The sequence below is a fragment of the Manis javanica genome, chromosome 8 (genome assembly GCF_040802235.1).
Source record: "Manis javanica isolate MJ-LG chromosome 8, MJ_LKY, whole genome shotgun sequence".
Lineage (NCBI taxonomy): Eukaryota > Metazoa > Chordata > Mammalia > Pholidota > Manidae > Manis > Manis javanica.
In genome coordinates, this window is record NC_133163.1 from 104,022,099 (window position 1) to 104,038,655 (window position 16,557).

The 16,557-nt window shown below is 35.8% G+C and overlaps 1 protein-coding gene across 1 annotated transcript in view; it reads left to right on the forward strand.

Moving 5' to 3' along the window:
* The window catches only part of UNC13C (unc-13 homolog C), a 539,874-nt gene that overhangs the window by 362,308 nt on the left and 161,009 nt on the right, over positions 1–16,557 (forward strand). The window contains exon 18 of the mRNA XM_073211882.1: positions 5,891–5,976. Coding sequence (XP_073067983.1) covers positions 5,891–5,976 — 86 coding nt within the window. The remainder of the gene's footprint in view (positions 1–5,890; positions 5,977–16,557) is intronic.

Below are 16,557 nucleotides of genomic sequence, written 5' to 3' on the forward strand. Positions count from 1 at the left end.
AAAACATTTATGCTTTGTATTAATTGCTGCAAATTAAAAATAGGAGACATGCAAATAATGTTGGAATGGATCAGTTATTTCATTAAACCTTCCTTTATAAGTGATAAACTAAGTTACGCTATAATTGCATTGAAAATGAAGAGGTAAAAATACACCTTAGAGAGTTTAATTTGTGTACAGTAAAACATCATGACTTTAGAGCAGTCTGAGGAGGGTCAACTTTATTTTTAAAATATGAATAATGAAATAGAACTATTTAATATACTGTATCATATGTGTACTTGTTTTAAGTTTTAAATATATGTAAAAACTCCTACGAGGTTAGGAAACAGTTGTGGAAAATTAAAATCTCTTTCAATCCTGCTTATGCTATGGTTTAAAATATTTGTAATTAACATATAAAATGTTAGTGTTTAACTTGAGATTTCTGAAATTTGTAAAATCAGTTTACTCCTGTGAGTACCGACAAATTTCCCTCTACAATCAAACTTCTTGCTATTAATTTTACAAGCAGCTTATTTTTTTTTCTGAAGATTAAAATCTAGCAAATACAAATGTGAGCTTCCATTTAGTTTCTGTGATAGTTTTTTTCACATTAGAAATCAGGTTAATCTAAACAATTTTTTCCTGTATTTCTTATTTATTGTGAGAATTTAATTATCATCAACAGCAAACATTGTGCCAGTGGTTGTACAAAGTATTTACATGTAAAAATCTCATTTAATTCTCACAACAGCACTAGAAAAAGTCCCATATTGCACAATTATTATCATCCCCATTTGACAGATGAGGAAATAGAGTTTGAAGGAATGACTCACTGCTCCACTGGGTAAATGAGTTAAGTAGCAGAGGAAAAATGAAATCCCAGTCTTTCGGATTGCACTGTGGTTTAACTGCTGCATTATACTTCAATGGACTGTGCAGAGGAAATAGCCAGAACTGTGTTGAATTGCAGAAAATAAGCCTCTAGCAAATATGCAGATGGATGTAGACTTCTTAGCCAGCCCAAAGAAAAGGCAGAAATGTTCAACTGTGCTGTGCATTGGAAGAAAACAACTCTGCCTCTTAAATCATGATTTGGTGCTGGAGAGACAGCACAGATCAAGTGTGTGAAATTCGATGTCAAAGTGAGATGATGTATTTACAAATCTACACTGGAGATTTGGACACAGTGTAAAAACTCTCTTATGGAAATATGATTATTTTGTGGCCCCTTAAAAATTGGAAACAAAACATAGCCAATAGTTATTAACTGAAAACTTGACAAAAATCTGTTATGAGAAATACTATGTGTGTCTCCTCTCATTTCAAGGATGAACTTGCTGCTTTCATCTGTTGTATTTTCCTCACAGGTGTGAACTTTTTCTCCCCTTTTTTTTCACTAGGTAGGCAGGAGTAAAAAAACTGTTTTGGAAACTATTAGCTTTGCAGAAGTCACCAGGTTAGAGTCTGGCTTCTAGCGTTGTTTAAATCATATGAAGAAGATATATATATATATCATACTTAATATTATTTGCTAGTGAGATGCTAGGTGGAAATTTTTTGTAATTGGTTGAAAAGAAAAAATATATTATTTTCATCAGTTTTGAACTATAATGCAAAGTCAGCAAAATCATACAAGGTAATTTAAAACTTGTGTCAACAGTAGAATTATGGACTTCACACAATATGATCACTAACTCATAATAGTAAGTGAGATACAATCCAGTTTATAATTATGGCATACTTTTCTTTGCCCTTCTCCTTTGTAGGTAAATTAGTTACTGTTAATTCTGCCTTGAGTACAACAGAAGACTTTAGAACGATGTTATCTTTGTGTTTTGAAGGAAAAAAGTAGTTATGATCAGTGGAAACTGAGAAAGAACGGATGGGAAAATGATCAGAACACATGGGCCATCAGATATATTGAGAAATTATAAGCAATCTGGGTGTCTAGACATGGAAAGTCTTAGAGAATAGAGATAGAAGTTAAACTTAGAGTCAGATCATCACTGGAGAGGAAAGTAATCTTAATGAGTTGAAACTTTTCTATGCTAATAAATGTGTGATAGGCAGTTGATGGTTTCAAAGCAGTGACTTAAAATATTATGGCCTCAGCATTCATATGTCTGTTTTCCACCTGAATGTCTGTTTGGAAAAATATCTGTTCAAGTCCTCTGCCCATTTTTTAATTAAATTACTTGTTTTTTGGTGTTGAGTTGTATGAGTTCTTTATATATTTTGGATATAAGCCCCTTATCAGACACATCATGCGCAAATATATTCTACCCTACATTAGGCTGCCTTTTCATTTTGTGGATTATTTCCTTTGCTGTGCAGAAGCTCTTTAGTTTGATGTAGTCTAACTTATTTATTTTTGCTTTTATTTCTTTTGCCTGGGGAGACATATCCAGAAACATTTCCTAATGTTGATGTTCAAGATTACTGCCTATATTTTTTTCTACTAGTTTTATGGTTCTAGATCTTATATTTAGGCCTTTTATCCATTTTGAGTTTATGTTTCTATATGGTATCAGACAGTGATCCAGTTTCATTCTTTTGCATGTAGCTGTCCAGTTTTCCCAGCACTATTTGTTGAAGAGACTGTCTTTTTCAATTATCAGGGATATGCAAATCAAAACTATAATGAGATAGCACCTTACACAAGTTAGTGTAATGGCTAGTATAAACAAGACAACAAATAATATGAGTTGGCAAGGGTGTGGAGAAAGGAGACCCCTCATACACTGCTAGTGGGATTACAAATTGATACAGTCACTATGAAAAGCAGTATGAAGGTTTCTCAAAAAAATAAAAATAGAAATACCACACAACCCAGAAATACCACTTCTGAGAATCCACTTAAAGAAAAATCATCAATTTGAAAAGATATATGCACTACTGTGTTTACTGCAGCATTGTTTACAATAGCCAGTATATGGAAGCAACCAAAATGTCCATCAAGTACATGAATGAATAAAGAAGTGTTGGTACATATATACAATGGAATATTATTCAGCCACGAAAAAGAAGGAAATCTTGCCATTTGAGGCAACATGGATGGACCTAGAGGGTATTATGCTAAGTGAATTAAGTCTGAAAAAGATGAATACCTTATGGTTTCACTTATATGTGGACTCTGAAAAACAAAACAAACAAAACAGAATAGACTCATAAACACAGGGAGCTGGGGGAACATGTGAAAAACATGAAGAGGTACAAACTTTAAATTTTAAAATAATTAGTCAAAGGATGGAAGTATAGAATAGGAAATATAACTCATAAAATTGTAGTCTTTTTTGGGGGGTATGGTGACAGATGGCAACTATACTTTTCATGGCAAGTATTTAGTAACATAAGCAATTGATAATCACTAAGTTGTTTATCTGAAATTGATATGATTTGTGCATAAACTAAACTATACTTGAATAAAAACATATTATAACCTATGTTTTTGAAAGGTAAATTGGGAGGTAATATACAGGATATGTAGGAAAAGAGAGAGATGAAGGCAAATAGATAAATGAATAGTGCAAATGGTGAGCCAAGTGAGGGTAAAGTCTTGAATTGGGATTGTGACAGTAGGGTCCAGTGATGGGCAAATTTCAACAGGTGTGTCAAAGGGAGAGTCCACAGGACAGAAGAATGGAGATGACTGGATTGTGGCAGAAGTTGATGACAAAGTTTGCGATCCAGATTCAGGGCTAAATAGTGACTTTTTAAAAATTTAACTAGAATATGTGTAAGAAAGAGCCAGAGAATTATTTGCAAATGTGTCAAAGTACCATAGAGACAAAATAAAATAAAAATATGTATTTCAGAAAACCCTGTTCTTTATTAAATAAATAAACAAGCTTTAAGTTCCTTTCTTTCCAGCATAGATATCTAATTATCTCTCTAGATAATGGTAAGCACAACCAATTGGAAACTATACCTGATTATACTAGAAGCAAAACTTCTAAAACTGATGTCAGGAAATATCTCAGAACCCAAAGATTGTCTTTTGGATAGAAGTAGAGCTCAGCAAAAAACAGATCTTGAGATTTAAATTTAAAGAGGAACTATTGCATAAAATATGAAGCTAATCATTTGAATTGTAAATATTTCAAGACAAAATCAATAGGCTAATACAAAAAAAAAGTCTTGTGAAGATTTTTCAATACTTAGAAATTTTTGGTTTTGTCATAAAAGAATCATTTTAATGTTTCCTAGTCTAAAGTTTCTTCAATAAAAATGTTTTGCTATTATTTTAATTCACATTTCTTCGAACATTAGAGAGGTGGAACATCTTTTCCTTTATTTATTAGGCTTCTGTATTTTTTCTTTTTAAATTACCCATCTATCTCATTCCCTATATTCTAATATTCATCGATTCCCTACAGAATTTTAAGAGTTCCTCTCATATAAATAGTGTAACTCCTTTGCCTTTAATATGTCTTGTGCATATTTTTAATGTGGTGTTTTTATTTTAAATGGTAGTTTGGTATTGGGTTAGGTTTTGCCATGTTGAGGATTTAATAGTAGTGAGGAGCCCCTTAAACAAGAGTTCTTTAATAACGGAAAGCAAACTTGCTTGACATTGCTTAAGCAACTGAGAAAATCCTGAGACAGCTTATTTTTAGATCTGTTCTTTTGAAGTTATCTGATTAAAGCTTCAAGATTAAAGAAAAAATATTTTGGAAGCCACTCTGAGAATCTTTTCTTATGCTAATTACAACCATTAACTGGGGTACACAGCTTATCTCTTCTACCAATTAATATTTATCCTCCTTCAAAGAATACCCACATCTTACTTTCTTCAAGTAACTTCTGTGAATGACTGCACAAGTATACTCTTCTGCATCGAATACTCTTAGCTTTATTTTGTTTAGTAATTTGCACTTACTGCTGTAATAATGTCCCTTTGAATCGTAAGGCAATTCTTGAAGTCACATCACCCCAAGGGTACAAAATGCAATGGCTACTTAATACATCTGTGGCTCTTTTTGCTCGTGCTCTTCGGCCTAGCCACCCCTCGCCCCCACCTCTCCCATATCCTCTCAGCCAGCTGACATTTTGCATTTTTATTTTCTACTTATTCTCCATGTTCCTATTCCCCCGGCTACTCTTTTTTCTGCCCCCCCACCCTTGATATCACAGCAGTCACCATCACCTACAGTAACAGAATATACTTTCAGTCTTACATACTGGAACAGGATGAGTACTTTCAATATAATGGAAATACCTGATCATTATATTCATTGGGCTTATTTTACTAGGAACTCTATCATGAGATTGAAAACACATGCAAATAGGATACATATTCAGCAATGGTAGCAATCTTGCCATTTAGCCTAAGCTTGTTTGATCTAAAACACAGACCTGCTTGGGAATCTGGAGTCTGGATTAATAGATATACCATGGACCATTTTACCAGGGTACTAAGGAACTATTTCTGAAATAATTCATTTTAAGGTAATAGAGAATGGAAGCCCGCAAGCTTGCTTCAAGGAAAATGGCTAATGGGTGAGTGTGAGTAGTTTTTGGTATTGTGTGGCATATGCTTAGATTCATCAGACCTGTCTTCAAAATTGACATATATGAAAATGGCATATTTGATAAAACTGAAGGGGCTCTTTAGAGACAAATAAACAAACATGCAGCCTAAGACATTCATTGGGAGCCCCAGGTACCATTACTCTGTCACTGATGTGAGGGAGTCTATTTTCCTGTACCTCAGCAACTGAGTTTATCGCCATACACTGCTGGTGTGCAGCTTTATTCCCATCTATGAAAGTTTATAAAGGAAAATCTCACAAATAAAAGTATTTATGAACTGCATAATAATTAATGTAGTATATATGTAAAGTGAGATATTCTGTTTTTTAGGCATATCATTCTTTTTGATGTACTAATATATGTTTGGTTTTAGGTTTCCTCAAGAACTGAACATGGGAAAAATAAGTGCTGAAATTATGTGGACCCTTTTTGCTCAGGACATGAACTATGCATTGGAAGGTAATTACAAATATTTATACTTACTAGGACACATGTCTCAGGTAAATTGTGATTTTGTGTTTGTGTTTTAAATATAAGGAATTGATCTGTTAAAACATTAATCTTTGTGATCAGTGTATTTCTTTTCTTTTTATTAAAGTATGATTGATATACACACTTAATGAAGGTTTCACATGAAAAAACAATGTAGTTACTATTACCCATATTAACAAGTCCCCACCCATACCCCCAATGCAGTCACTGTGCTGTGATCAGTGTATTTCTAAAACTTATTTCTATGTTGTATGAACATAAATATCTAAAGTGTTCAATGGGTCTAAAGAGCATACATTTTTCATCAAAAAACATTTTTCATATAAGTTTTCTAAGGTACAGTATCATAATGAATATTTCACTTAATAATGTTCAGATGCAGGAATACTTTATGGTAACTCATTTATCAAAATAGACCAAACAGAGGTCATGAATGAGTAGTATTCACCTAGGTATTTGTCTACATATCCATGTAGATATTTGTATCCATGACTACATGGGATAAAATCTGACCAAAGTTTTCACAAGGACAGTGGCAAGTTTCTTTGCCAGAAGCTCCACTCTCGAAAAATCCAAATCATACAAGGGAAATAGAACTCTTTAAAATAGAACTCTCAGTTGAAAAATTCTATCAATATTCTTTGAATACTCACACTATGTTTAGAATTTGAGATAGAACCATAAAATGGTCTAGGGTTCCTGTCCTCTATGAACTTATAGTCTAGTATAAAAACTGTTCTTTAAGCTTTCTCAACAATATATATATTAAGCCCCTAGATGCTAAATGCCCATCTCTATACTCAGTGTGGAGAAAACAACAGTGAATAACACAGCCATGGCCTCTGCCCTCAGCAAGACTGGCATGAGTATGCAGACCACTGCAACATGGGTGGGCAGGACTAAGGATGATGGAATGTCTGGAGGAGAGACACCTAAATCAGACTGGGGACAAGAGGGCAAGGCAGGGTTTCTAGAGGAATTTCCTCCAAAGAAGTATTATCTTGACAAAGACCTGAAGTGTAAGTTAGAATATTTCTGGGAAGAGATAAGCAAGACGCATCTCTGTCTTGTCCTGGTAGAGGACAGAGCATTAGCAATTAGAGTAAGCACAAGGTACATTTCAAAGAAGAGAATTCAGCAGGCCCAGTGAGCAAGAGGTACCAAGGAGAGAGGCTAGAGAAATTGGCAGGGACCCGCATGCAGGGCCTTGTGGTGAGGAGTCTAACTCTCTGCTAAGACAAGCAAGGGACCATAAAGAGATTTCAGCAGGGATGTGTCTTGCTGAGATTTAGAACTACTGCAGTATGGAAAGCAGATTAATATGGAGAAACTGGTTCAGAGTTTGTGCTCATTGTACCATTGTTTTTTAGCATTGCTAAAATGTAAGCTTACTACTGGGGGACAGAGGGAATATACAAAAATTTTCCTTATTTGAAAAAGAATAGATTTTAATACCTGGTTTTCTGGCCAAGTCTGTGTCTCCCACCCACCAATATAGAGGCTTATGTAATCTTTAAAATCACACCAGAATTGCTCGGATAATACAATGTAATCATTGTATTAATTGGCTCGTCTCTCTGTATGTCTACCTCTGCCTCTGCCTTCTACCAGTCACATCCTTTTGTATGACTTCACTTTGATTATCTCTTTGAAATTCAAAATCTCTTAAGTCAGACAGGAACCACTAGGCCAATAAGTTTCTTCAGACAGCGTTTACCTCCGCAGTACCATCCTCTACACTCCCCCACCTTTCTTGAATGTCTGTCAGGCATCTCAGACTTCATAGGATCAATATAGGATTATTAATCTCCCTTGTCAAAACCTGCCTCTTTTCCCCTGCTCCCTACTGCTATTACTGATACCACCATTTCCCCAGCCAGTTCAATCAAACATACAGAGTTATTGTGGACTCCTTTATTTTCCTCAGCACATTCGAGGTTCATTCATACCTTTGGGGTTTTTCACCCAATGGTTTACCACCTGGGATTCTCTTCCCACCAGTCTCCACAGCAGCCATGTAGGGTTCAGCTTACTGTCACCTCTTCAGGATCTAAAGTCATTTCCACAAATAATCTTATTTTAATCTTCACAGCAACTGATTACTATGTTATATTTATTTGTTTGTATGTTTATGTTGTTCTCTGATTACTTATCTGTCTTCCTCACCACACTGTACATTTTTCTCTTCAACTTGTACCAATATGTATATATATATTGGTGTTTTCTAGCATATATATATATATATATATATATATATATATATATATATATATATATATATATATATATGGGCTAGAAGGAGACCTAGAAAATTGAAGCTAATCAATAACCATTCATTGAATAAATAAAAACTTTAACAGGTAATCTCAACTCAATGGAGTAGTAAAAAAGGCAGTGGAGGACAATTCCACAGCAAAAGAGGAGTATTTTGCTGTGTGATCTTGGAAACATCCAAGGTTACTGTAAGATGAAAGGTCCACTTTGTGTCAGGGGCTAGGCCATAGCAGGAGAGGCTCCTGCCCAGACTGTGGAGGGACTCGATTATTTGGAGCCATTCCAGATGGCACTGCTTCCTGGTGCATATTCTGGTTGAGCAGGCCTCTGTCTTTGCTTACATAGTAACATTTGTTCAACCATTGGATATTTTGTTTTCTATTACTCTTACTTTAAAAATAAGTAGTAATTTTTGAGAAACAACTAAAATATTTATGTTAAGAGATGTAAATCCCAAAACTTTAATATTTGAGACCACAATGAAATTAGCAATCTACAAGTAAAGCATCTGTAACTTTGATTAGACACTTATTGACTACAGGTTTAAAATTTTGTACAAAAACAGTATTCCAAAATGCATACATTATATCATCAAAAATCTAGTTATAAAACCAAGGGTAGTTAATAATTTTGTGATTATTTTAGCTTTTTTGAAGATGAGAATTTCCTCCTTGAGAATGTTGTACTTAACTTTTTAAATAGCAGCTTTACTGAGATATAATTCACATATATGAACTAGAAGTAAACTCTAAAAAGAAAGCAAAAAGGATCACAAACACATGGAGGCTTAACACAGCCTGGACCAGAACCTACTCTCCTTTCTGTACCTAATTTTAGCCCAAGTGCTTATTCTGTTCCCCATACACATAATATAGCTATGTTCAACTATATAAAATTTCTCTGAAATCCTTACGAATTTGGACTTTATCCAGTGGTCAGGGAGGCAGCTACAAAGGAGGAACCATATCAATGAAGGTGGGAGCAGAAAAGATGATGTGCCTGAGTAAGAAGAGTAGAAAGAAGCGTAAAAAAGAAAATTATTGACAATTTCAGATATAGACCTTAGACTACAGATTTGCTAATTGGATGTCAAGGAGAGAAAGAAGTCAACCATGACTTCCCAATTTTGAGATAGGTAATTGGATTGATTATGATGCTATTTTATAATATCAGGAATGTGGAAGTGCTCTAAGTAGAGTTTAATTATCTCTGTGGCATTCCAGCAGACACTTCCAAAGTACCTAATCTTATCGAATAGCTTTCAGAATAGGAAAATGACTTATTAGTCATATGAAATATAGGACAGAATTTTTTTTAGGTATAAGACATTATCCATTAAAACTAATTTCATCAACAAGTACTATGTTATTTCTTTGAGTCATTCAACAGTTGTCTGTTTCCAGACAGTAGTGATATTGATGATCCTCAGTGGGATGGAGAAAAGTCACCTGCCATCTCTCCTTGGTTGAGAGACACCAACAAGCCTGTTACTCATGAGAGTTTCTGTACCCTTGAGGTATGTTGGAACAGGGATAAACACCAAACAGGTTGAGTACCAACCACTGCTATAAGAAAAGCAGGCCAGAGAAATCCTTTACAAAGTGCTGTCAATCTCTGCTCCATGCAATCTTTGAAGTGTGTGGAGGTATAGCTTTAATCTCTGTCATTTGAATAAAGTTAAGGAAGACTGAAAGTAGGAAATAGAAGAAAAAAGAAATCAGTTGTTTCCAGAGAGGTTTCTGCCTCAGGACCTTGTGCAGAATGCCCCCCACTCATGTCCAAAACATTCCCTGCTAGCTATCCCTCACAAAGATTCATGTATTTTTCAAGGTCCAATTCAAATATTTTTCTTCCATTATGTTTTTTCTTGAGATTCTCAGAAAGAAGTACTTCTTCCCTATTCATCCTTAATACTTACTAGTAACATTTATCCTTTCTTTATACTTCACAAGTATATCACTCACCAAACCCTGAGCTCTTATTCCTCTTTGTATGACTCTCCCTATTCTCCCCTTTCTCTGACACTTAACAAAGAGAATTATGAACCAATGAATGCATGCAAGAATATAACGCTGTGTCTACAAAGAGGCAAAAGCATAGACATATGTTCCATTCCCAAATTCTAATTTCCAGTCACAATTCAATGCAATCACACAAACCTGATAAAATCATTCATACAAAGGAGAAAAGTTTTCTAAGTATGTAGGCCCAACAATTTTTTTAAAATTAAAGTATCATTGATATATAATCTTTTGAAGGTTTCGTATGAGCAAATTGTGGTTATTACATTCACCCATATTATCAAGTCTCCCCCCACCCCATTGTACTCACTGTCTATCAGGGTAGTGAGATGCTATAGAGTCCCTAGTCTTCTCCGTGCTGTACTGCGTTCTCCATGACCCCCCAACATTATGTGCACCAATCATAATGCCCCTCAATCCCCTTCTCCCTCCCTTCCTCCCACCCCCCACCTCCCCACCTTCCCTTTTGGTAACTGCCAGTCCCTTTTTGGAGTCTGTGAGGCTGCTGATGTTTTGTTCCTTCAGTTTTGCGTCGTTGTTATACTGCAAAAATCATTTGATACTTGTCTTTCCACACCTAGTCCCAACAATTATTTTCACCACATGTGTTACAGAAGTTCTAGGAAGTATTTAATAATCATAAATGTGAAAAAAAAAACCTAAATGGCTTTCATTTACTCACAGAAACTGTGTGTGTGTGTGTTGCTCCTACATTTCTGTCTTGTAAGAGAAGATTATAGGTTTATAATAAAGTATAAGCCATGCTTACTTGAGCAATTGTGAAATCCCTCTTCCAGTCACGCTCTATTCAGCAGTCCCCACTTTCTTTTCTGTAACATTCCACAAATTGGTATTAACATATACTCACACAAAATACCAAGTGTAGATTAATGAACAAAAAATGAAAACAAAACTAAAACAGGCTGTTACTAATTCTCAGTGCTCATTATTGAAACAAAAAACAAAAAACAGTTCATTTAAATTTTCAGTGGCAGGTCACATGAGTCAAACCATGAACTGAAACATGATTGATGGATTAATATATTAATTTAGATGAGAGAGTTTATTTAAGAAATTGTGTATTACATTTGTCTCCCACTCCCCCAAAATAAAGGCAAGAACGAAATGTATTACTGGCACTTAAGTTTTCTGATTCATAAGGCCAGTGGTTCTCATAGTGCGGTTCCCAGGCCACCAGCATCAGCACCACCAGGAAAAATGTTAGAAATCCAAATTCTTGGGTCCCACTCCCAACCTACTGATTCAGACTAGGATCCAGCAATCTTTTTCTTTTTTCTTTGAGAACTCCAGGTGATTCTGAAACATGATGAAGTTAGAGAACTACTAACCAGGGTACATCACAGCATAGTACCTTCTTCCATTGTTGTTCCAAACACACAGTGATTTTTTAAAACATTGAAATATGTCAGAAATGGGTCCCTTATGATGAAAGTTAAATGGAAGAGCTGCCACTGATGCACTGACCCTGAAGAACAAACCAGGAAAGGGATAAAATCAACGAAGAAAAACAAGTGAAGGAGCAAATTGATTTGTCACTAACAAATTTTTTCAAATTTTTAAGTAAAATGGAAAAGAGAAGAAGAATTAAAATAACCACAACTAAATAAAGAGGAGAAGAGAATTTAAAAAATAATAATTCTCAAGGAAAAGAAGAGAGGAAGGAAATGGGCTGGGCCAAGTCCATTAGTATAAAACTCAATGAGAGAAAAATGACAGGGAAGCTATTGGACTCAGCCAAGGAGGCACATAATTCTTATGTTAAGAGAAGCTATGGAATATTCAGCAACATAGAGGAAAATGAACCTCCATTACTAAGAATGAAGAATTTGCTTATTTTGTTCAATATCCTATACAAAAAAAAAAAAAGAAACCCGTAGTGCATTCATGTCAAATCATTTTCATGTTTTTGCCTTGGAGTCAAATTCCAACATGTGCAAATACATTTCCTCCAAGGTTTACATCTTTCTTTAATTTTACTATTTGAATAGAACAAAACACTATGCTTTTTAAAACATCTTTTTTTCCTACCATAATGCTTCAAAAGCCAAATGTTATAGAAGGTAGGTAACCGTCTTTACCGTTTATGTATGTTTATTGATCTTATAGTGTTACTTTAACTGGCAATTTTGATAAAACGTTGCATAGCACTATTTTCCACATTTAATTGATTTAATTGTTCAACATGCTTCATATATATTTTACAGAGTAAAAATTTTTGTTGTTTTTAAGTAGAATGGATGGTCTTACTAGTGGCGTTTCCAATTATATGAAGTTGTGAGCTCTTTGTGGGGAGGGAGCATGTTGATCACGTTCAATCCTTAACACACACCTGGCAGTATAGGTGCTCAATAATCCCTGAGTGAAAATCCAAGGTGGACTGAAGCAGTGTATACATCACTGCGTGTGTGTAGGTTAACTACATAATTCAGATGAGAACCAGGGATTGCACATTGTTAAAACTTTCTATATGTTTTCCAGTATATTCTGTATTAAAGTACATTACTCGTCAGTTTAATTGTCCATATTGGTATCTGGACAACACAAGAATAAATCTTCAGTTCATCAGGTTGCCTTTCCTCAGATAACCTTTGAGATTCAACGTGAGTCAAAGGCTCTCTCATATATAGTGTTCTATTTTACACTATCAAGCACAGCACACAAAGCATATAGTAAGCACTCCTTTTATGAGATAGAGTAAAAATGCTAGCCATCAAACAGATTTCACAGGCTGGTTAATAAAAATCAGCTGTCAAGCTACATAATCTAAAGTCTAAAAACATTCCGTTAAATCCTCTGTAGCATTTAATGGGGAAATAGAGAAACATGGGAGTAAATGTTGAAAACCAGGGCAAGGCCAACGTCGACAGATGTGTTTGGGCCCCACCTTCCTCTGTTTTTCCTTCCTGCTCCCTAACTGTGCCTTCTGCCTTCTTTATCATCCTTTTGAATACCTGGTACTTTGAAGACCTGAAAAACTAGGGCTTTTCAGCAGATTGAAGGTACACTAAGGTGTTTGGCACATCTTGGTTATTTCTCCCAAAAGATCTGAAATCAAAATAAGGAAGGAAAAGCATTAAAATTAAAAATCGGGAGGAGCAGGGATGGCAAATAAATCCTAGCCACAGTGGTGAGCTGGAAGTGGCCATGTGGGCACAAAATAAAAGGAAATAAAATGGAAACAAGAAATGAAGCTTAGTAGCCTCAGCTTTTTACCTTCTAAACATGTTATTTCTCAGACATTTAGGGGAGTCTTGCCTCCTTTCATCTTTCGTGGGAGGGAAAGTATCAGGTATTAATTCAAATGACCTAAACTGGGAAGCATGGAGCCCCTTTCACACTTAAAGTAAAAGCATTTCACAGTTTCTCCCTCTCTGGCAGTTCTTCTCCCACCTCCACCTCTGTAGTTGCCTTGAAACTACTTATTTTGCATTTCTGGAGTAGACAGAGTGGGTAAGCTGTGGGTGTAATTAATCTAGAATGTGCTGTCTAAATTATTTGGCTACTAAATAACAGGGAAGAAAAACAAGCATCTAGGAATGTTTGCAATGCTATTATTCACCTTAACCTTTAACCACCTAACTCATTTCAGTGAAAGATAATTAAAATATGTTGACCTGAGTAATATATGGTGTTCCTTTGATCAAAATGTGTCTATCAGAGTAAGATCTAATTAGTCAGCCACTTTCTCTGGGTCCCCAGATCTGCAATTCAAAATGTACTCCCATGGCAGAAACTATCTAAGCAAACTGAGGCTACAGATGTGGTCTCACCAGCTATATAAGCAAATCCATTTGTCAAACACGCTCCATGTGTGTTCTGAAATTAAATTCAATGTTTTATAAGTATGTCTTCCCACAGTGGTGAACTTTAGCAAAACCTCAGATAAAATAAAGTGATTTTCCAAAAGCCTGGTGACCTAGTTTATTAGAACCAAGAAATGGTTGGTGTTTTTAGTCATTATATGACCAGTGTATACATAACACACAAAGGCTTTTGTGGCTATTTTCTGTCTCCCTAAACTCAAACTTTAACAAGAATCTCACGTAATTTTGTTATTTATTTGGTTTTGAAATAAAACAATGGATACCAACAATCCAAGGATTTAGGCAACCTGGCCATCTGTGCTCCTAAGAAACAGTACTTTCTCAAATTTTCCTTTTGAGATAGCATTAGAATTTAAATTATTTCTTCATTCAGTTGAGGGTCCCTGTTGTTATGAGCATAGTTGGCCTCTATCTGTTGAACTTGGTTCAGTTCACGAATCTTGTGGCTTTTTTCTCTCTGGATGTGAGGCCTCAGGAAAATACCAGGCAGGAGACTGGGTTCTCTTTCTCTCCCTCACCAAAGCATGCCCACTTTACTAGCCAATAATTTCTTTACCCCTTAGTTAGGCCTACAAGATTAAGAAAGAATACAGTGAGTAGATCACCTGCAGTAGCACCAAAATAGCCAAAGGGAAACTCAGCTCAGGTATCTAAAAATACAAGGTTTATGGTTAGGGCATCAGTTATCTATTGTCATGTGACAGATCATCCCAAAACTTTGTGAGCTGAAATATAAAGAAATATGTAGTATCTCTCATGGTTTCTGTGGGCTAGGACGTTCTGGGTTGGGGCCTCTTGTGAGGTTACAGTTAAGATGACGGCCAAGACTGAAGCTGCTAAAGGCTCCATGGGCTAGAGGGTCTGCTTCCCAGGTGGCTCGCTCACATCACTATTTGGTCATTGTAGACTGTTGGCAGGAGGCCTCAGTTATTCTCAGGGTGGACCTCTCCACAAACTGCTTGACTGTTCTCACTGTGTGGCTGGTAGCTGCTCCCATAGTAAGCAGTGTGAGAGGAAAGGTAAAAACTGCATTGTCGTTTATGACCTAGCCTGGGAAGTAATGCCTCACTACTTCTGCAGTGCCTTATTGCTCCTCCGTGATTCAGCTCAGCCAGTGTGGAAGGGATTGCACAAAGATACGCATTCCAAGAAGCAAGATCACTGGTGTCTTCTTGAAGGCTGGCTAGCACAGTTAGTATTTGCTTCTCTGATAGTTTCTGTCATATTCAAATGTTCTTATAGTAGGATAGGCTTAATTGTTTTTATTTTAACCAAAACTAGCAACCAACATGGATAAACCAGTTTTCTTCCTTCTGTTCCTTTCCCTCAGCCCCACCCACTGCCACAAGAAAAGAGGTTAACATAAACTAACTCTTGAAATTTTATGTAGATACGTTCATTCTGAGATCCTAGGGCTCTTGTTGGCCCTCTCGAGGTTCCCATCCAAGCTCCTTTGGGAAGGGAAGTCCGGTTCACTGAGAAGAAATTAACCCAACACTCTCAAGACAAGTATTCACCTAGTTCTTGCTCTTCATTTCAAAGCAGTGATTTGCAACCTCGACTGTATGTTGGAATCACTGGGGTTAGAGTCTAAACTTCTAAAAATTCTCCCAGGTTATTAACCATACTGAGCAACCACCTACTTAGCACTTACTAGGTACTGCTCTGAATGATATTAACTTATGTGAAATATTAAATATTGGAACCTCATAACAAGCCTATGAGGTAGGTAATATTATTATGCTCAATTTATAGATGAAGAAAGTGAGACAAAGAGAGGTAACTTTGCCCAAAGTCATATAGCAATTGAATGGAAGAGCCAAGACTCCTAAGTCATAATATATATATCCATGATAGAATACCACTGCTTGCAATGTTAAATGAATTTTGAATGCCTTGAGTATCTGATGAAATGTGCATGCTCTAGTACCAGAAAAATGCACCTAGCATATATATATATATATATGTAACAAATGTACATATGTCTTTCCAGGGATTCGTATATAAATACCCTACAGCCCATCTATAGTTTTCTTATAAGTATACATGAACACAAGAACCTTTACTTGACAGAGCATTGATTTTCCCAGACCAGCACCACCTGGGAAGGTTTTAAAAATACAAATTCTCAGGTCCCACCTCAGACCTACTGAATCAGAAACTCTAAGAATGGGGTTCAGTAATCCCTGCTTTAACAAGATCTCCAAATGAATCTAATGTGTACTAACGTTTGAGAGTCACTGCTCTAGAAAGTTGGTCTGTGAAGCAAATGATTAACCGGTGAATGGCCCTAGCTTCACGGTTCTGCATAGACATCTCATTGTTCTTGGCTCACTATTATGCAAATAGAAATGCTCTTCTGTTAAAACTTGAAATCTTTCAAAAAAATGCTCATGAAAAGAAAATTA